Source organism: Rhipicephalus microplus, chromosome 9 (assembly GCF_043290135.1).
Source record: "Rhipicephalus microplus isolate Deutch F79 chromosome 9, USDA_Rmic, whole genome shotgun sequence".
Lineage (NCBI taxonomy): Eukaryota > Metazoa > Arthropoda > Arachnida > Ixodida > Ixodidae > Rhipicephalus > Rhipicephalus microplus.
In genome coordinates, this window is record NC_134708.1 from 77,211,535 (window position 1) to 77,234,315 (window position 22,781).

General features: G+C 42.9%; 2 protein-coding genes across 5 annotated transcripts in view; one reads left to right on the forward strand and one right to left on the reverse strand.

Moving 5' to 3' along the window:
• Positions 1 to 5,938, reverse strand: part of LOC119163199 (uncharacterized) — a 109,733-nt gene extending 103,795 nt beyond the window's left edge. The window contains exons 1-2 of the mRNA XM_037415149.2: positions 5,777 to 5,938; positions 5,541 to 5,636 (exon numbers count right to left, since the gene is read on the reverse strand). Coding sequence (XP_037271046.2) covers positions 5,541 to 5,625 — 85 coding nt within the window. The 5' untranslated portion in view covers positions 5,626 to 5,636; positions 5,777 to 5,938. The remainder of the gene's footprint in view (positions 1 to 5,540; positions 5,637 to 5,776) is intronic.
• Positions 5,939 to 6,192: 254 nt separating this feature from the next.
• Positions 6,193 to 22,712, forward strand: LOC119163197 (quinone oxidoreductase). 4 transcript variants are annotated; one of them, XM_037415147.2, is made up of 8 exons: positions 6,193 to 6,435; positions 9,490 to 9,642; positions 11,091 to 11,266; positions 11,940 to 12,144; positions 13,617 to 13,718; positions 16,995 to 17,090; positions 19,124 to 19,314; positions 22,223 to 22,712. In XM_037415147.2, the coding sequence occupies exons 1-7, from the start codon at positions 6,343 to 6,345 to the stop codon at positions 19,289 to 19,291; spliced, it is 993 nt and encodes a 330-aa protein (XP_037271044.2). In that variant the 5' UTR covers positions 6,193 to 6,342; the 3' UTR covers positions 19,292 to 19,314; positions 22,223 to 22,712. The 4 variants fall into 4 exon arrangements, with proteins under 4 accessions (XP_037271044.2, XP_037271045.2, XP_075730019.1 ...); XM_037415148.2 differs by having other exon boundaries at positions 22,246 to 22,712; XM_075873904.1 differs by lacking the exon at positions 22,223 to 22,712 and adding an exon at positions 20,502 to 20,713.
• The last annotated feature ends 69 nt before the right edge of the window (positions 22,713 to 22,781 follow it).

The window sequence follows — 22,781 nt, forward strand, 5'->3', positions numbered from 1 at the left end:
CTCCGCAGTTACTACCTGTCCTAAGTAGACATAGTCTTGTACAATTTCAAGTGGACTGTTACCTATCTAGAAGCTCTGCTCTCTTCCGAGGTTCTTGTACATTACTTTCGTTTTCTACAGATTAATTTTAAGACACACCTTCCTACTCTCCTGTTCTAACTCCGTAATCATGAGTTGCGATTCATCCCCTGAGTTGCTCAGCAATGCAATGTCATCGGCGAAGTGCAGGTTACTAAGGTACTCTTTATTAACTCTTATCCCTAGCTGTTCCCATTCTAGGCCTCTGAAAGCCTCCTGTAAGCACGCGATAAATAGCATTGGGGAGATTGTATCCCCCTGCCTTACACCCTTCCTGATTGGTATTCTGTTGCTTTCTTTATGAAGCACTATGGTAGCAGTTGATCCTCTGTATATTTCTGCCAGGATGTATTTATATATGCTTTGTCGACGCCCTGATTTCACAGTGTCTGCATGACTGTTGATATTTCTACTGAATCAAATGCCTTCTCGTAATCTATGAAGGCTATGTATAGTGGTTGGCTATATTCTGAGCATTTCTCTATTACCTGATTGATAGTATGAATGTGATTACCTGATTGATAGTATGAATGTGGTCGATTGTTGTGTAGCCTGTTCGAAATCCTGCTTTTTACTTTGGTTGATTGAATTTTAATGTTGTCTTAATTCTGTTAGCAATTACCTTTGTATATAGCTTGCATACTACGGAGAGCAATCTGATCGGCCTGTAATTCTTTAAGTCCTTGTCATCTCCTTTTTTATGTATTAAGATGATGTTAGCATTCTTCCAAGACTCTGGTACTCTTCCAGTCAGGAGAGACCTCGTAAACAGGGTGAGTAGTTTTTCGAACCCAATCTGTCCTCCATCTTTCAGCAGATCTGATGTTACCTGATCCTCACCAACAGCCTGGCTTCTTTGCATGCTCTCCAAGGCTTTTCTGACTTCTTCTGTCATTACTGGTGGGGTGTCATCTGGGTTACTGCTAGTTTTTATATTAAGGTCATGGTTGTCCTAGCTACTGTATAGATCTATGTAAAACTCCTCTGCTATTTTAACTATCCTATCCATATTGGTAGTTATTTTGCCTTCCTGGTCTCTAGGTGCATACATCTGATTTCTGCCTATCCCAAGTTTTCTCTTCACTGCTTTGTCGCTTCCTCCGTTCTTCAGAGCGTGTTCGATTCTCTCCGTGTTATAACTTCTTACATTGGATACCTTACGCTTATTAATCAACTTCAAAAGCTCTACCAACTCTATTTTGTCAGTTGTACTTGAGGCTTTCATGCGTTGACACTTCTTAATGAGATTTTTCGTTTCCTGGGACAGCTAGGCAGTGTCCTGCCAGTGTACTGTACCTCCAACTTTCATTGCACACTCCATAATGATACTCATCAGATTATCATTCATTTGCGTCAACACTAAGATTGGTTTTCTCGATAAGAGCCGAGTAACTGTTCTGAAGCAAGACTCTGAATTCCTGTAATTTCCCTCTCAGCGCTAGCTCATTTATTGGCTTCTTGCGTATCAGTTTATGTCGTTCCTTCTTCAAGTCTAGGCGAATTCGAGACCGTACCATGCTATGGTCACTGCATTGTACCTTGCCAAGCACTTTCACATCCTGCACGATGTCTGGGTGTGCACTCATTATAAAGTCTATTTCGTTATTATTTTCGCCATTAGGGCTGCTCTATTTCGACTTATGGTTTCCTCGTTTTCGGTAGAAGGTATTCAAAATCCATAAATTATTGCATTCTGCGTACTCTACTAGTAGCTCTCCTCTGGCATTTCTAGTGCCGATGCCATAATCTCCCACTGCCTGGTCTCCAGCCTGCTTCTTCCCTACCTTTGCATTAAAGTCTCCCATTAGTATGGTATACTGTGTTTTTACCTTACTCATTGCCGGTTCCACGTCTTCATAATAGCTTTCAACAAACGCGTCATCATGGCTGGGTGTAGGTGCGTAAGCCTGTACCTCCTTGATCTTGTATCTCTTATTGAGTTTAATTAAAATACCTACCACCCTTTCATTAGTGCTATAGTATTCCTCCATGTTGCCAGCTATGTTTTTGTGAATAATTATGTAAGTAATTATGATACCCAGCTGTAAACATCAACTGTGGTTTCCAGAAGAGTTACTGTAGAGACCACTGTCCCGCCGCAGTGGTCTAGTGGTTAAGGTACTCGGCTGCTGACCCGCAGGTCGCGGGATTGAATCCTGGCTGAGGTGGCTGCATTTCCGATGAAGGTGGAAATGTTGTAGGCCTGTGTGCTCAGATTTGGGCGCACGTTAAAGAACCCCAGGTGGTCGAAATTTCCGGAGCAATTCACTACGGCGTCTCTCATAATTATATGGTGGTTTTGGGACGTTAAACCCCACATATCAGTCAATTACTTTAGAGACGACTCCCGCTGTAACGCTCTGAAATTATCTTCATATCACCATTTTGTAATGCCACTGGCACACAGCGTTGAAGAAATAGAGCTCAGCCAACCACATACAATGATATTTTTTGGCACTTTTTTTACCTAGGCAGGTGGGTGGAAGTGCTAAAAGGGTTCTGGTTCACTTTACACCAAAAGACCCATCTGTAGCTCGGTTGCAAAGATGACCAGGCTTTTAAAAAAACCGCAAGCACCAGTTTGAAGTGAACCTGGCCACCTCATACACCCAGTAGTTTCACAATGCGTGAACAAGACAGACTGTAACACGTTTGAATAAGGCCCACACAAGCAGGTGTGGTCGAAACTGTAAACTATAGTACAAACGGAACATTTTATATGAGAGCAACAAAGGTGGTTATGGCGGGACAGATATTTTAAAGCTGTACCATCAATGCAGTCATCAATGCAGTCAGAAGGCTCTCCCGTCCTTTTGACTGCACTGGAATCGACTTGTACGATCCCTTTTCCAACACACCTGACAGGAACCGCAGGGTGATTGTCACTACTGATCACTTCACACGCTATGCTCAACCTGCCGCGTTTCCAGAGGCCACATCATGTGGAGATGACTTCTTTACCCTTCACAATCTTGTTCTTTGCCATGGCGTGGCTTGCGAGCTACTCAGCAACCACAGACATATGTTTTTCTCCAAAGCTGTAGAAGCCCTTCTTCATGAATGCAATGTGGTACATCGGACAACCAGCGCGTACGATCGACAAACTAATGGAATGACCGAGCAATTTAACTACACACTGGGCGAAATACTATCCATGTAAGTGTCGGCTGACCACACCTACTAAGACCGCATACTACCGTCTTTTACTCATGCTTAGAACAGTGCCATTCAGTTTATGACAAGATTCTCTGTTTTTCCTTCTCCACGGGTGTGAACCTTGCTCATTCGTGGACACCATTCTTTTGTCCTACGTGAAGCCTCACTGGTCAACTATATTGTTGAGTCAGTTCAGCTATCGACAAATCGATTTCGTTGAGGTCGCGAAACTGTTAATATTGATCGACAGGCATCACACTACGACCCACTCGTTGTACCCGTTCCATAGGTCGCAAGGGCCTCCATAATGGTCCTGGCGACCTATGGAACGGGTACAATCAGTGGACCTATTTTGTGGACTTATGTATATATGTACAGTACTCACGGATGGAAATAGGCCACTCGGAGCATGTGGCTTACGGTTTATGGGCCGCCGCTCGTAGGTGCGCTTAGAACCAATGTGTTGCATTGTAGTATAGAGCGAGGGGGAGAACACCTACGGAGCAGGATTACTCCTTCCGGTCGCTAAAGAGTTGGCCTGTAGTTCACCATGTGTACCCTGCCAGCGTGTCGCTGCAAGGCTCACGCACATTCACATGTCGACCTCACTAGCTCGCCGCTGCACACCACTTTTATTGCAGTGCCAGCACATGACCCTCTCGCTCTGCGCGCTTAAACGATGCGGTACGCATGCTGTGCAAGTAAGACACATGATTCAGTTAGGAGATTGCGCCTTGCATGCGTTCGTAGACTTGATAAACGTCTGCACAAAAGCATAGAAAGTTTACTTCATTCTTTCTCCCTCTACAGGAAAGAAAATGAGTGGCAGGCTTGCCTTCATGCAACATGGAAATAATATCATGTATTAGTGTCGCTAGGACAAACTGTGGCCTATGGTTGAATTAATATGGCAGAAGCTCACTCCTTCTTCAGTGGCCGACAGCTCTACAAAATATTGCCATGCAGAATAGTTGCAATATTGGTTGCTCGCAGTGAAACAAAAAAATACTAAGTGATTGTTTCAATGCGGCACAGAAACAGGCCCGTGACTGCTGCTGTTCTTTTTCGTCGTGACAAAAAGCTTGACAAACTTTATATGCTTTTTTTGCAGCTCTTAATCATGTCTACGAGCACATGTCAGGTGCAATATCTTAGCTGTATCCTGCTTATTACTTGTGCAGATTACGTGCCCCATCGTCGAAGGGTGCAGGTCCAGAGCGTCATCTGCTTAAATGGTGCGCACCGTCCATGCTATTCGGGATGCATGCATGCGAAAGCGCGCGAGCCTTGCACCACCACGCTGACAGTGTGCACTTTGTGAACTAAATGCCGTCTCTTTAGCGACCGGAAGGAGTAATCCTGCTCTGTAGATGTACTCTGCCTCACTCTATACCACAATTCAGCACTCTGGTTCCGGGAGCACTCACAAGCGGCCACGCGTTACGAGTGTCCTGTTTCAATCCGTGAGTACTGAACCTGGGCGGTCACTTTTCAAAACCATATACATGGCTTTCACTGGCATCACTGGAACTGTAATGTTGTAACATTCCATGGTATGATGCAGAATTTGCGATGTAATGTTATCAGTACACCGTATGCCTATTCTTTTTTGGTTACTAAACACAGATGGAGGCCGATGCCATTACAGCTGCATCGTTATCCCATTGAAGCAGTTACCGCATCACGATTAGGCTGCCTTTACGTCATCAAAGCCGCCAGGTTGGAGTATCAGTAAGTTAAAAAGTTACATCCATGATGTCATACGTAAGCTATTCTTATTAAATTACATATCTAGAGATATAGCTGCATCTCATTACTTACTTTCCAATGAAATGAGATCAACGTGATGCTTAATCAAGGACAAGAAGGGGCTTACATATTAGCTGGAACAAGATAATTCGTAGCTAGCACCACGGGTGGATTTAGAGGGACTTCGGATGCCCTGACGTCAACCGACCTTAATTTTTTAGCACGAATGCTAGACGATACTAAGATGCATGAACATGACTTCTCACAAGCTGATCCCGGCTCCGAAACTTCCTGCACGTGCCCCTAACTGCTATCAATGCCCACATCAAAAGTCAGAGACGTTGCGAAATGCAAGCAGCCACGAGTACCAGAACAGGTGGAATCCGAAAAATGCCAACGCAAACGCTATCGGGCGATCAAGCTAGAGCCAGCACTTTCCAATAAGACGTCGCTTACACGTGGTACTAAATGCATCATGCTCAATCGCGATAGACATACGCGATTAGAACCGGACAACATCGGAAAACTGGCGCTCAAAAAACCATGAAGCTTCTTACCCATTTGTTTGTCATCCGGACTGAAGTGGATGCCAGTGATACGCCCCTTGAGGCCCTTCAACTCTCGCTCAAGTGCTGGCTCCATGATTGTAAAAGCTGCAAAACAGAGGAACGAACGCAAACGTCCAAACAAATCCCAACGTCAAACGTTCCCGCGCAACGGAGCGAAAACTTTTCTTCGAAACGCTTTGAAACGCACTCAAGCCAATCCTTCGATTTAGCGTCTGCGCGTTTACCTTAGTTGGTCGAAATCCCGGGGTCAGTTGCCTCGAGTTTGGTGCAACGAAAGAAACGCGCGAAGACACAAGAGTTTCTTCAGAGGTTCAAATGTGCCGGCAACAAAAGTTTGGCGCGACCAGCCAAAACTACAAAAGCCGGACTTGTTTCGACTTGAAGCGACTAAACGACTTCTAAATCAAGATGGCTGCCATGACGTAATATATATTTTGTCAAGCCCGAAAACATTGCCTTTGAGATTTGTAATTAATGTTCATTATTATAGTCAAACGAGCATACGCGTAGACACATTTCACACAAAAATACAAAATAAACTTACTCATAAAAACTTTCACATTTTTAATTGCAAATAACACGTAGGTGATGCAGTGTTATACTAAATTTTCATTAGTGAAAAACAAGAAAAAAAGGATGTTGTTGTGCAAGCGGCTACAAGCGGCCTATCGCTATCGCCTCGAGCTGCGTTGTTATCGTATTTTCGCTTTTTACGGCGCCAATATAACGAGTACGCCCGTCCGCTGAGCGCCGAAAGCACTCCCTTTTCGACGATCGACTGAGAGACAAGATGATGCGAGCAATCAGAGTGAGCAAACTGGGCGGTCCCCATGTTCTTCAACTTTCGGAGAACGTGCCAATTCCCGAAGTGGAGCCACGCAAGGTAAATGGCTGCTCGCGTCGTCTGCTGTTGGACACCGCGCTTAGCAGACACGAGATTTGTAGAAGCTACAGTGACTACAGTTGGAGCCGATTGACACAAATGTCGAGCAAAATCTACGCTATTCGATCCGGATGACGCGTCGGTCAGCAAGCACTCTTTGCGTGCAGCATGTTGTTCTGCTAAAAACATATATCGCGTTGATGATGGCCTCTCGTACCCGACTAACGAGGATACAGCGCCAAGGCGCACGCCTTTTCGGGACAGGCAAAGTGTTTTTTTTTTTTTTTGCACAGTGACGACCCATAATGACCAATCAAAATTGATCATTAGGTGAGTTGATTTGTGCATTAAACTGCCGCATGTTGAACGTCACCGTACCAACGGCTTTCTGGGTGTGATCGAATGCCCAGATCCATATATGAGGTAGTACCGGCTCAATTATATGTTCGCTATGGGATATTTATGATCCGGTTAATTTTCGACTGAAACCGTATTTTATTTGAGATATATGCCTCTCTCAGGTGCGCAGTTAAATTTAAAGAGGTCATACATCGACACGAAGTTAACTGCCAGCTGCAGCGCAGTTTTTATAGTGTTTGTAGTTTATAGTGTTATCGAGCATGTTATCATTTTCTACCAGCGCAAAATAAATGCACCACAGAGAGGTAACACGCACATATACCAAAATGCTGGTCTGCAAATATAATTTACTCTGTTCACTGCGGGCTGTTCAAACAAGTGCCATATATGACTTACAGAACATTCACCATGTACGTGCGCCACTCATCGTCTGAGCAAGATAGTAAATTTCGTTCAGCACAGAGCAGTGTTGATGCCTTTTTTTTAATTAAGCAGTGACAGCATATGTACGTATGTATGCATGCATGCGTGTATGTATACACATTCACAAACTGCACTTCATTGTCATATTTGCAAATGGTGCATGGTAATATTGCAACAATCTGGGTACATAACTCCACATGAGGCCTCCAATGTCCAAAAACAATGTACTTCAGACAGCTTGTTCCACTGGGACATAATGGTAAAAACAAACAAGCAAATGAGTAAACTGACACATTGCTTAAATGTTTGTAAGCTGTGATTATTGATAATTGTACTTAGAAATATGAAAAGGTATTCATATAAATTTTTTATAATTCCATCTTTATTGTGGAACACTTGGATAAACAACTTAAACCTTAGTTTCTTTGTTACGAAGAAAGTGGTTACTGATTCAATACGTGCTTCATCATGGCTGAGTTGACTGAAAACTTCTTTTATGTCATGCCTGCCCAGAACAAACCTGGCCACTGTGCTTTCAGTATGTTCCACTAGAAAAATCAGTGATTTTGTGTGATATCCATGCTAAGCATGTGTACTCTGGGATCAGTTTTACATGTGCTGCAAATGCATCAGTTTTCTTCTTTTTCATCGATATGCCTCACACATTAATCTATTGCAGTCTGATTAATGTGTGCTTTAACAAAAACAGGCTGTGTTGGCAGCTCCGACAGTGATCATGGGCGAGGTTCCATGCACTACTATTGCTTTGACATGCACGCCAACCTTGACATGCTGCCACACGAGGCTGATGTCTTGCTGTCCACTTTAGTCTTACATGAAACGAAACTTGTGGCATACTTCTTGAAGAGTCCTTGAAACATTTTTTTTTTTGTGATTGGCTACAGAAGTGGCTTGGCTACAAAATGTCCACAATGCAAGCAGAGTACATTATGTGTAAAGGAAGCTGCCGACGAATGAAGATGAATCTTCTCCCTAGCCAATCTCTTTCTTTCAGCTTCCTTTCCGAGCTGTTGGAGCTAAAGTACACTTTCCGTGGGTCTCCGCTGACACGCTGCAAATTGCATACACCATTCTCCGTATTTTTTTTCCAGTTGATTTTCATGCCATCAAATGCTGCCGCAATGCTGGCCACCGTGAAGTCACTCCAGTGTCCTTAGCTCACTTGTGTTACCATTTTCGGTACAAATGTTGCTAAAAAACCAATATCATCAGTCCCACAAATGATGTCATAAGACAATGCTGCATCTCAAAACAGGTTTTGCTGAAAACTTATTTGCTGCTGCGAGGGGGTGCTCAGTACCACGTAATTAGTTGCACTTCATGCAGGCACCTAAATCGATGTTCATGATCTGAAGGATCTATACTACCAGCTCAGTGGTTTTGTAAAAGAAACCGTGAAAATCTGTTCTGGACCCCCTTCAATACAGGGCAAATTTTTGGATTTGTGATTGATGATTTATTGATAAAAGACAGATGATTGCACACACGAAGGCAATTTTCTTCTTAACTGAGAACATAAATGACTGGCCACATTTTTTAAAACCAGTGGCACGGGTTATTGGCATGTGCCAGCGTCACGAGTGTTGCTTCTGAATAGTCTTTGCTGTTTGCACCTCACACTCCTGACTTGACCTCAGTAAGACAGGTGCATGGAGTATACATTGAGTAGTTAGTGCCTTTTGTCAGTACATTTTGGAAGTGTCAATGAATCACACTGCTATTTGTTTGAATTCATACATTTGTACTTCACTTGTCTACTGCAATACTGTTTGTGTCTATAGGTGTATGGACATTTCGTTCACACAGATTAACAAAAACATCCACGAACGTGTACATGCTGTAGATGAACCTTCTACTGTAGCAATTGTAAAACTATTATTTTGGAAATACCAGAAGTACATAACCTAACTCTACTTTTCCACATGGCCTGTTGTCAGAGCAGGAGCAGTAGTCAGTTGCCACTTTTCACATCTAACAGCATAGTCTTGTAATCATATAATGTAATAGTAGCATAGCATTAGCTGCTGTTACGCCCTTTACATTGCCTTCTGTGCCCTTAGCTTCTTGATATCAAGCCAAGTCTGAGCTCTGGTTATCTCTCCAATATGCACGTGGAGCTCCTCTTCAATGAAAATGGTATACAGTGTAGTGTAGAAGTGGGCTGGCTTTCAAACCACCTCAACGTTGTGTCACAGTTTATTATTGTCGGCTTTGCAACTTTATCCCTCAATGCATATTGTTTCTATGCAGGTCTTGATTCGTGTGAAGGCAGCCGGCGTCAACCCTGTCGACACGTACATCCGTGAAGGCAATTTTGCATACTCCTTTCCACTGCCGTACACACCGGGAAAGGATGGTGCTGGTGTTGTGGAAGAAGTTGGCGAGGGTGTCAGCAATGTTAAGGTATGCTTCCAAAAGAGTGAAGACTCTCTTGAAAGCTTTGAGCTGTGTTGCCCTCTAACATATGTGGCTGCATGGAGCCTATTGTAAATGCAGACAGCATAAAAAAAATTGTTCTTGCACATTTATACACAGTGCTGGCACATGCCATACATTATGAGAACATTAAAGGGGCCCGGCAACACTTTTTTCGCAGGGTCAGACAATGCTGCTTATCGGCAGTGTATGCTCCTGAGAACATACGAACCAAACATTATAGCTCAGCACGTGGCCTGGAACTAGCAATTAATTCTCAAAGTCGGCTATAAATCATTCCCTGTTCCTTCTACAAGTGATGCCATAAACCCAGATTCATGGCCATTGGCTGGTATGAGCATCGCTAGTTGCTTATAGTTACTAAGGCCGCCACATTCCTGCACTCGCAATTGCTTTGAAATTAAGTTTTGCATATGAAGTAAAAAGAAAAACTGCTCAGGGTGACGACGTGCACGTGGCATAACTTCTTTTGCCGGTGCCATCCCTCCCTGCATAGCTTCCAGCTCACTCGTCTGGATGAGAGGAGAAAGAAAGTATTGACAGCGTGCGACGAATCTTTGTAACTCTGCTCATACTTGATGAATTCTGGAAACTTTTGTAGTAGTCGGTTCGTGAGGCTATAAACTCCTTTAATGAAGCCATTTGGTGATTACTTAGAAAAGTGTTGCAGGGCAAACGACATACTAAAACTGCTGAGCACACCAAGATATGAACAGTGTAAATGACAGCCAGAGTGTTGCTTCCAAGTAATAGTTATTGCAACACAAGCGTGCCGTATATTTAGTTTTTTCGGTCATTACATGATAACAGTGCATGCTCAAGACGAAGATATCGATTTTTTTTTACCCTTGACCTCAAATACAGCGACTAGATTGCTTGAGAAATTTATCAGGCACTCTTTATAGAAAGTCTCAGGCCCAGTTGTGTCAGCATGCCCTCTGCACCACTCTCGGAGAACGAGCTTGTGTTTTTACAAAAGCAATGGCTCTTGTTCCTGTCCTTTTTTTCAGATGTAACATTTTAAATGCCATTTCTTATTACGTTTCTGGTACATTAATAGCTACTTAATACCTCACCAGTTTCAATAGTATGTCATTATACTAACTAGCTCGGATCCAGCTTTTAATAACTCAAACCTCATTATAACAAAGTTATATCTTACTTGAAAATAAGTTCGTTATATTCGAAATTTTGTTATAAAGTTATATTCCTAATACTATATTGGAATGCTCTTTTTCATTTAATTAATTATAACTGGTGTTTTGTTGTATCCTGGCTAATTATATTAAGGTTTGAGTGTACACTGATGAAATTTAAGAGTTCGACGGAAACCCGTCTGGTATGGCAGTGTCACTAATGTGGCTGCTCCACTGCTGGAGCACTTAAGCCTGACATTTCTTGAATGCACTGCACAGCGTGGCGAGCGTGTGTTCTTCTCGAACCGGGACACGAAGAACACGCACGGCACATACGCCCAGTACTGCCTTATGAACGACACCGACGTCTGGAGGCTGCCCGAGCGCTTGTCCTTCGAGAAGGGGGCCGCCCTTGGCGTTCCCTACTTCACCGCTTACCGTTCGATCGTGCTCAAGTAAGATTACCATGTCATTTTGTGCGTGCACTAGTTCCTGGATAACTGCGTTTTTGTGCACATTACCAGCCCAGAATATTCAGGAAACTTGGAGGTGATTTTCGGGTGTTGACTACAAAGGGTGCGGATTCAGAATTATAGGCGTGCGCACGGGGGGGGGGGGGGTGCACCGCAACCCCGAGTCATTTAATAAGAGGGGGGGGGAACGCTAAGTGCGCCGCATGCATTCACCTAATGTGGAGGGGGGCACCGCTATAAAATTTTGAACTTGCACATAGTTTATATAAATGGGTATGTGCACTAGGAAATAGCCTTGTAAAAGACTGCTTGTAGATTTTTTGTAGGTTCTTTAAATTTCTTGGGATCATTATACATAATTTAAATCAATGTAGCGACCATTTTGTATCAATACTTCCAGTATTGTTTTGCGGTGTCCTGATGATTATGTTGTCACACGAGGTTGGGCAGTTCCACTATGTCGTGTTTTGCTGCGGCCTTGGCAAGTGGTCAGTGAATGCTTGCAATGCGTATTGCATATTTTTTTACCAAGATGCACCACTTTGCCTTACTGCCTCTTCACAGCTCTGCTTACCCCGACTTCCGTGACGTGCGAAACCTGCACCATCTCTTGCCTTTTCCGAAGAGTTTCTCACCTTGATTGTGGCACGCGCAGGGCCAAAGCGCAGGCTTCTCACTGCCTCCTGGTTCATGGTGCAAGCGGGTCAGTGGGCACGGCTGCCATTCAGATCGCCAAACATCTGGTGGGCTGCCGTGTTGCTGGCACAGCCGGAACCAGCTACGGCATGGAGCTCGTAAAAAGTCTGGGTGCCGACTTCACCGCCTGCCATAAACAGAAAGACTACCTGCCCAAGATCATGGTTTGTCTGCCTCTTCTTGTTTTGGTTAATGACAGCCCACTCACGGTGTTTCAAAGGGGCGGTTGTTGCTACTGCAGGGTGCTGCCCGGTTTGACGTCCAAAGCTTATGAAATGATTCAGCGTAAGCGTAAATGTTTCATTTTTATCGTGAATGTTTTGTTCCAACTTTCTAGAATGTACTATTCTTCAAAGTTGCTCATAATTTTCACCCTGTGAGTGTTTGCACCAATAGCTAACACACAAAGGATTGCAATGTCTTCGAAATTTCCAATATATTGAATCCGAATCGAAGCCGAATCCGAATATGTTAATATTCACTCGAATATTTGAGGTGCTCGAGTATTCGCCCAAGCCTAAATACTTCGTTATGCTGTGGTTCGACTGTATGTGTGACAGAAGAGCGGGAACAGCACAGCCACCGTCACATTGTCACATTATGCAGCACACACCCAGTTTGCATGGCAGGTCTCTGAGCAGTTAGTGTAAGGCCTGTAATGACGCACAGTGCATTTGGCTGCAAAAGCTCTAAAGTCAGGACAAACACACCATTGCACTTTACTCTTCTGCCCGATATACAAATTGAATGAATGCATGTTATGTGTCAATATACTTTCGCAAATAGTGCAAATAGAAGTGTGAGAGTGAATTTAGTTTCTTAGATGCGAGGACATTGACTTCAAGTGTGCTTCGTGATAACTGGCAGAACGGTAAAAAGTTTATCGCAGGGGATACTTGAAATCATGTAAACAATGCACAAATTGATCATGTAGAACCCAAGAGCAATAATGAGAATTCCTTTACTGAAGCAAAGAGATAGCTAATGTCGAACCAAGTCATCAGGTGCATGTGCTACACAACTGCGCTCACTACCTGGAAGACACCACAGCTTGCAAGCAGTTAGCTGTGGTTGTGGAATGCTTTGCCCGCAAATAGCTCGTTCATTTGTCATCACCTGTGTTAGTTTTGCAATGGGGGACATCGGTGACACCGCTTAGTTTTCGTAATTGAAAGCACATTTATTTGAAATTAGTACTGCTAGGTCAGACATTCGGGAAGTATTTCTACATTAAAAAGGCTTGTTGTTCATGTGATGCAGTTCGTAGATGACATAACTATCTGAAACCTGGACACATTTTCTGCGTGTTTCTTGTCAAATTTTTTTACACATGGGACAAGGTTGAGTTTCCTTTGTTATTTGAGGATTTCAATGGTCTAGGTTCTATGAAACACCTCTTCTGAAAATGATAGTAGTACTTACTTTGTCAAATAAAAAAAGACTGAAGTTTCACTTCGACTGCGTTGTGATGGTGACAGCAACTTCAAGTATATGGAATAACGAGTCGAGTTAATTTGAAAGCCGCCACAGAAACAGAAATCGACATTGTATGCAAATTGTGGCAAGATCAAAGTACTAATGCTGCGAAAGTGAAACTGTGCCATTTCGTGGCTAATGGCACCTTCCTTGTTTGCAGGAATGGACCGAAGGACAGGGACTGGACGTCATCATTGAAATGCTTGCAAATGTGAACCTGGACAACGACCTGACTCTTCTGGGGAAGAATGGTGTCGTAATTGTGAGTGCGCTGCAGCACTTTCACTGTGCCTTTCTTCACCTAATTTACTGCACTGTTCTACAAAAGCTGTATACCTGGACTCCTCAATGGTTTCACCTCCATAAGCAGATGAGCAAACACCACGTAGCTTAAATGTGGTGTCAAGACAAAACACTTAAACAAACAACAGACGCTTATGGTCGTATGCTCCTCCTCTGCTAGCGGATGCATGTGCTCCTTGTGTTTTTGCTTTGAATGCTACGGAAACGCATTTGGAAAAGTGGACAGGCGAGCCGATGAACACGTTCACTGTGGACTCGTCCGCAAATGTAATGCGACAATCTAAATTTCGACCTCGGTTCCCGCCATGGTGGTCTAGTGGCTAAGGTACTTGGCTGCTGACCCGCAGGTCACAGGATCAAATTCCGACTGTGGCGGCTGGATTTCCGGTGGAGGGGGAAGTGTTGTAGGCCCGTGTACTCAAATATGGATGCACGTTAAAGAACCCCAGGTGGTCGAAATTTCCGGAGCTCTCCACTACGACGTCTCTCATAATCATATGGTGGCTTTGGGACGTTGAACCCCCCAAATCAATCAATCAATCAAATTTCGACCTCGGGGTGATTTAGGGGCTCTTCAGTAATTGAAGGCAAATGGGACACCTTTCTTTGCAATCAGGAATGCAGCATTAAGTTTAGTATTCGTTTCAATAAAGAAAACCACTGAACGAGCATCAAAACCACATACTGGATGATAATGTGCCTGTGAGCAATGGGGATTGCCCTTCCACGTGTTCCCATTAAAAATTGGGTTTTAGCTGCTTTGCGCTTCACATGAGGGCTTCCAATAAGAACAAACTGCCCTTCCTTCCCTCCCCGTGTGCTTCCCACTTTCGTAGATAAAAGGTAGACCCATCTAGCAACTCATTCATTCATTCATTCCAACTGTCATGGGTAGACCATGGAAATTCAGGACACCAAAAGAACAGTGTGAATATAGTGAGTGACAAAAGAAACAAGTTCGCCTTGCTGAAAATGGTCGCGAAACCTATTGCAATCAACAACAGCGACCACAAATCACTACCATCAGTCTAAAGTAATAATAATTCCTCCCCCCTCGGCATGAGTAGCGTGGTTTGATACAGCTTCGCTGGACATTCACATTGGCAGATCAGGATCGCGGCCGATTTTTTATGTGCAGTGAATGTCTCGCTGAAGTGTGCCAATAACGAATTTCTGTTTGCAAATGCAAGCTTTTCTGTTTTGCATGATTAGAAATACTCGGCACAACTACTACTGAAATCTAATGAAGAGTGAGTTGATAACATTGTCAGTGGAATAGCTCGCTTGAGGAATGATTTTTTTTGTGGCACTGGTCACCAACCTATTTGGCAAATTATTATGTTGGCTAGCAGAGGACATTAACTACAGTAAATCTTGAATAGTATGCATGCGATTTCACCAGCTAAGATATCAAGCCATCAGTTCTGTAAAGCGGTACAATGCCTGCCAGATGTGATGCCTACCAATGCACACCTTAGCACCAAAGTTCTTTGAGAGTATTCTGGCAAAAAGTCTTGCAATTTCACTCGTACACAGTATTTTTATGTTATGCTATCACAATTACCTTGTAAGCATAATAACAAAAGTCAACATAGTTCAAGCTTCTTAACGCTGTGGGATCTTGGTTATGGACAAATTGCTGCATTCAACAACCCAAGCAAATTATAGTTTCAGCAGTCCACATAGCTTTTTTTTTTTCTGCATTGCACTGGATATGTCTGACTGTCTTGTTTACAACCAAGAAAAAAATGTCTCGTGCGAGACTTGCTACGAGTTGTATGGCATTGGTAAAGACATTTTATTTAACTTGTAAAACACGAATATCGAGAAAATAAAATAAACATGTGATAACAATTTATAAAAAATCTAACATGAATTTTATTTTAATTTTCCTTTGTGTGTTTTCAGTCAAGCTTTATGGGTACAATACACACATTTGTGTTTAGCACAGGGTCTAAAGTCCAGATATTTCAGTTCATACGGTCCTGTTTAGTTTTCGGCTTTGTTTAAACAGAACAAAGTTCTTGAATGCCACAAAATGGTTTTATGTCATAACTTTAATTACTGTGAATGAATTTTAATAATTTCAGAGGTCTCCTAGTGCATTATAAATGCTAGACATTCATTTTGGTATGGGATATTTCACCTCACTAAAGCTCACAACCAATTTTCGACATCCTTTAGTTTTAAGAGTACATAGCAGGACGCTGACTCTGGCTTACCTGATGCATGCTATGCTCTCACACCGCCCGTGCTGTTCATGAGGGCAAAATATAAAGTAACGGTTATAACGAAATGATTGTGTCACATTTTTATTCTTTATTTTGTTGAGGTTTGCATTATATAAAAAAAAAAGTTAAGGACCGCACAGTGTACAGTGGTACATGAAGTTATAGGCATCACTAACACACATTGGAAGATCGCAGAATGGGTCCGCGAACCAATTCGCGTGGCAGATATTTTGGTTGATATTAAACTAAAGAAATAAACATTGGCTGGCCATGTAATTTGTAGGATAGAGAACCAGCGGTCAGTAAGAAACGGAATGGTTATGAAAAGATGTTAAACACATCCGAGGATAGCAGCCAATTAAACGAATCTATAAAACTAAGAAGTTTGCAGGGTAAATTGCAAAGCAGGACAAATTGAAGTTTATTGAGAGACTGCACTGGAGACAAAACAGGCTGCAGACATAAGTGAGCTGATAATGATGATTGTGATACTGTACATCTATCTGATCAAATGTGGGTACTGTTGAGTTTACAGGATGCAACTGAGTGCGAACATTATCGCTCTTTTTCGAGTCTTTCCAGGCTTCTGGGGTTGCAAAATGCTGCTACAGGTTCATTTCGAAGGTTATGTTCTTTTCACCTATAGCCGGAAAGATTAACAAATGCTTTCCTTGTTTTTTCCAACGTGTTGAACTTTCTTGTACTCACCGTATCAGTTTTGCGATGAATTCGAAAACAGGGGGTGGACGCTCGAGCCGTCGTTTCGACAAGTGGACTTTCTAAGAAATACTGTAAAGGCTGCAACTGTTTTCGAATTTCTCAATGCAAGCTTCCACCTTTCCCTTCTTGGATCCCATTCTTTTGGATCACCGTATCAGTGCAACTTTAATGTGCGCCTCGATTCCTTTGATACTGCCAGCAGCACTGACGGCACTGTGTGCGTCGTAGTTCGACACTTAAGCATGCAGAGTGTTGACATTCATGGTGCAATGTCTTGTGTGCAGGTTGTGGGAAACCGTGGACCCACGAAAATCGATGCGAGGCACATGATGGGCAAGGAGACATCCATCATCGGAGAATCGTTGTTTGCATCTACTCAAGTAAGACTTTTAGCTTCGGAAGAGAATGATTTAAATGTGGACACAGCACTGGGCTCACCTAAGAGGGCGAGATTGGTGCCAGAAGTGCACGATTCCTGTGCAGGGCTCCTTCGAGTTGTCCACAGTTGTCATGACATGCAGTGGTTGGTAGTGAGCTCTGCACACGCCTGATGATAGCAACACTACATATGTTGAAACGCTAGATGAGAGGGAGTAATAAATAAGGATTGAGTACTTTGGAAGTTAGTACTTCTATGCATTTATGGCTGCACACAGAGAAAAAAAATTGGGGCCAAAAGAAGCTTTGCCTGTGCATGCCTGATCTGCTGTTCTTTTCTTCCCGCATATTGAACAATGTTCCCTCCAAACATTGCAAAGTGCTCTCTATCAGGGAGTACAATGCTCCCTCCAAACATAGCACAATGCTCCCTTTTGGCTCCCTCTGTGAATGGGACCTTCACCCACATGCTTTTGTTGCCTGCAGCGACACTTCTGTTGCTGCAGGCAACGCTCGTGAGTAAAACAATGAAATGCGACGATGAAAGGCAACAATGAAGTGAAGCCACGTGAAATGACAAGTGAACTTGGACAAAAACATCAGATGGTCGTACCGGAAAGCGCTGATCGCTGACCCACCCATAATCGAGAGAGCATCTGTTATTATCAAACGGCCACACAGATACTCATGTGACTGACGCTCCTTTGAGGGCTTATTGGTGTACACCCACGTATCTGTACACTCCTCAATGCCGGCTCTTTGGGGAACTGTGCCGCCATTGTTACAGAAATCTGCAGCTTAGGGAAAAAAAAATGGCGTAGCTTGCACTAAGCCGTGCATAAGCCTTGAAACAGCAACACTAGACGATTCTGAAGACTACCATAATCTGGTTACTTCTAGATTGATTTCAGGCTTTAGCTTGGTGATGCAGGCTGTTCTTACGTTGATTCTCGGCAAGAAGAAGTTCGAGTCAAACCACAGACATGACACAGATGTCCATGCACCAGAGACAGACACTTGCGCTGAAACTGAGCGTTCGCACCTCGTGTAGATTTACAGCATGTCGTCATTTGGGCCAACCTTCCATTGCCTCGAGGTTTTCGCACAGCTGCCTTGCCTTTCTTGTTACCTAGTATGCTCTCTTTTCATGTACTTCAGCATGCTGCCACCATTTCGCAGCTATTTGTTTTTAGCCTAGCTGTTGCCTTCTTCATTTTGCTTTTACCGCTCAAGAACTATGCTAGCCCTAACAGATGCTGTCAAACTTTGTGATGGTACGGTAAGTTGGTGTGATAACCGCAAAGTCGCATCACGACATGAATTTTCTTTTTGCCCCGCCACGGTGGTCTAGTGGCTGAGGCACTCTGCTGCTGACCCGCAGGTCGCGTGATCAAATTCCGGCAGCGGTGGCTGTAGGCCAAAATGCTCTAAGCCCATGTGCTCAGATTTGGGTGCACGTTAAAGAACCCCAGGTGGTCGAAATTTCCGGAATCCTCCATATGGGGTCTCTGATAATCATGGGGTGCTTTTGGGACGGTAAACCCCACATATCAATCATTTGCTTTTCGTATGTGTTCTCATTTACCAAGCATCTTGTTATGGTAAGAGTAGTGCAGCTTGTATTGCAAAAAGGACATCTGCTAATACAACCAAAATTATTATTGTTTTTTTTTTGTGTCCCCTCAAGTTTCACTACAGAGTGATGGAAATGCTGGCCAAAAGTCATTTGGGCTCACATTCATTTTATGATTAATTCTTGACCAGTACGATTTGATGGTTCATACATGCTCACTTCAAAACTAGTTTCACATCTCACTATAAAAAAATGACATCCAACAAGAAACTGCCTTGAAGTAAATTTAATATTAGTTATAAACAAATAGTTTGTGGGTTATTGGCAATGCTATATATGTTTACTTCATTATTTATGTCAACTGGTTAGGTTCATGGTCGTTGTGTGGAGCCACATTCAGGTCACATAGTGAGACATATTGGTCGGGTTTCATTGCATAATGTGACTATACATCCCTTGCAGGAGGAGTGGCAAGCCACAGCAGAAGCCGTCGTCAAGGGCATCGAAGACGGCTGGCTCGATCCAGTAATGGACCGCACCTACGCGTTGGGCGACGCTAAGGCATCGCACCATGACATCATCAACTCTAAGGGTGCCAAGGGCAGGCTTATTATCAACCCAGACCTGTGATGTGGCCACTGCACGCTTTTATGGTATCACACATTCCTGTACTTCACTGCCATATTTATCAGGAGTTTGTTATTTTAAGATGTTGCAAAGCAAGGTGTATAGTTTCTAGGATTGTAGAGTTCATGTTATTACATTCAGTGTTTGCATGAACCAGAATATGAGTGAAACAGCTAAGGTACTTCTTGTTTTGTGAAGGAGCACCACAAGGCAATCTTTCTTACCAGATTCGATCCAGATTGTGCCAAATTTACCAAACCCTTGATTGTCAGATAGGTATGCTTGATGAAAAAAATATTATTGATCAGTATGGAAAGCTGCATATAAAGAATTATTACCATGCCTGTAACCATCAGTGATATCCTTGTTATCTCAGCATTGAAAACACGGCATTCTAGGTTCTAAATAAATCATTATAGTACAGCATCCATATCAAGGAATGGGTTTGCTTAGTCGATTCTTACATATCCTTACCTCACCCATCAACTGACCCAGTATTCATGCAAAAGATACCGTAACCAGTAACAAACCAAGCACAGAAACTTCAGCAAACACTATCACAAACACTATTAGTAATCAACTAGTTGCTCTCAGCAGCAGCTATCAGCTGCATGTTAAAGCGATGAGTTTAGTTGTGGTCGTGCTGTAGACAGTACAAAGATACTGTCATTGTACGAATGCTACTCATCACAAACATGTTTCTTACAAAACTCTATTGAAAAACATAATCAGTTGTATTAAACAATTTGTCTAAAATATGCGTTCTCAGCATCAATGAGCAACTGTGCAAATGGCTCTCATTGGTGGAGACAGGAAGACTGTTTAAAAAGAGTGCCCAATCGGTCTGGTAAACAAGTTTCATCCTGCTAGGTGGTCATTTACTACTGACGTTGAGCTGCCATACATACATTACTTTATGTTGACAGTATTTGTCAATGTATAGATACAATATGTTGTGACATATCGTATATCACTGTTGAAGATGCAAAATGTCTTTTTCTGTTCCCATTTGTTCCTCCAATACGTATTATGAATAAAGCTGTCTGCCATTTCGATTACACAGAACCTTACTGTTCACCTCTGTGCTCCACAAGTAAATTTTTACACGTGTTAACATTTCTGCGTCGGCTCAAATGTGCACATCTGCCTCATGTAAGACGAATCGCTCTAAATGAATAAATGCACAAGACAGTATGAATTGTGTTCACCGCAGTGGGTCTCGAAGCTAATGCCCCACACCCGGGAAGTCAAGTCTGACCAACCGGGCTGAATGCACATTCTTGCAAGAGGGGGAGTGTTGAACCATACAAAATCTTCCTACCGCTGGGACAAGACAATTGTAACCGAACACTTTCCGTGAAGGCTTTGCTGAACTATTTCATGGTGGTGAAATAAAAGCTGTCTCTATGACAACATGGTAAGCCAGCATGGTACATTGGAAACTTCTGGAAAAAATGCAACATTGTGAAAAGGTGATACAAAACTTTCATGGACGCTGCGTGGTGAGCGTTCCGTTGGATTGCTCCAGACACTGATGAAGGCAAGATGATGAAAGGTGCCACTTTGATGCAGACAGACAAGAACGTTCCAGGGGAGGATGCAGCCATGGTTTCTTACAACTCTTATTGTGACAATGAAGAGTAGTCGCAGGAAATGTAAGCGTGTAATGCTGGAAGTCATTGGGAACAAAGGGCGCACCGTTAACCATCAAATGAGACGAAATGGGTAGTGATAGTAACAAATCCAAGCACATCAATTGGACAACTTCAAAGGAAAATTCTTTTAGTTATGCCACAAGAAAAAAAGAAAAAATTGCAGGGCAGAGATTCAGAACTGTGGTTTATCTTATTCATTCAATTCGGGTAGTGAAACAAAGCAATCCTAACGTTACAGAAAAAGGCTCTAGATTCTGTTAAGAGCCTTTCATGAACACCCACACTTAACATTCATTAAATACAAAATTGTATTAAACCCACTATACAAATAATTCTTATTATTCTTTCTATCCGATACTGTAAAGTCATGGTTATACACGAATTATAGCTAATCAACAAATCAATCATTTTATGCACCTATACTGCGACTTCGAACAATGGTATGTTCCGAGGCCTTGCACTACGATTTTAAAGCCGAGCTGTTGCTTGCCTAACACACTAAATAATTTCAAAGTAACTTGTGAAAATGTGCGCTCTCTCTAATACATCTACACACAAACCTCAATATAACGAAGTTACCTATAGCTTTGTCATAGATACAGTGTTACATATAATTGTAAATACTTTAGTAAGTAAAGTATTTTTGTGGTGGATGCGACTTTGGTAAAATGAAATTTGAGTGTATATTAAGTGTGCTTTATTAAATATGTCTGCATTTCTATCTTCGTATAACCTTTTTCTAATGTATAGCACATGCATTGCTTGTTTGCATTGTCCTGAAATTTATTTTGCTTTTGCCAACTAAACACGGTGAACCTAGGGCATTGTCAAGCTGTATAATGCAGCTTTTTTTTTCCCCTGTCCCAAGCACTTACTGTGAAGCTGTATGTGGTGAAAACGTAAACAATGATTATGCTTTGGGTCAGGAAAGTTCCAGACAAACTGAAGTCAAAATTGACAAAAAAAGTGGGATGTTTACCAAGGTGAAAACGCTAATCTGTTTAAGAGCCCCGTCAGTGGCAGTGTGTACAACTGAACACAAACCCGTGCGTTTCTTCAAATGGCTCGAAACGCACTTTGCAGAATTCTTGAGTGGATAACTAGCAGCTATTTAACTTCATTGTGCTGCGCATGTATGGCTGCAGAGGATCACTTTGCTGAAGACACTACTATGTTCGACAATCATTCGACATGTCGTGTTTAAAGACCAATGTCAAGAGTATTTCTTTCTTTGATCAAAACTAATTCAACAAAAGAACAAACTTGGGATGCATTTCAGGCCTAATATTTGGTTGTTTCAAGGAAGGATTAGTTTTTCCAATGCCTGGCGAGGCGTGAAGATGGACACAGTGGTCAACTGCTTCTGCAAGGCAGGCTTCGAGACGGCGGACCTTGCGGAAACTGGTGAAGACGACGAGAGCATAGCCGGCGCATTTCGAGAGTTCTCGTCCGCTTCTCGGCAGCAGTTCCCCACGACGTGTCTGCAGACGACTTCATGGAAGTGGACTGCGATGTCCAGGCGGACAGCTGATGTGAAGAGGAGGATCGTCCACATGAGGCACTGGCTACACGCACGTACTCCGCCGCTGAAGTAAGTCGCGGCAGTGTTCGGCATCATTGGCCGCTGTATTGGCCACATGGAGGGAACTGGGCTATCACACCTGGACAGCCTTGATAAGATCGAGACTAGGGTCTTCAGCATTTCAAAAACAAAGAAGCAGGCCAAGATTAGCAATTTTTTTCACGCAAATAAATCATCTTGTTATGGAGTGTGTGTGGAATTAGTTGCCGTTCTTGAATGCGCCTACTGTACGTGCTGATCCGCTACAGGTAAGCTC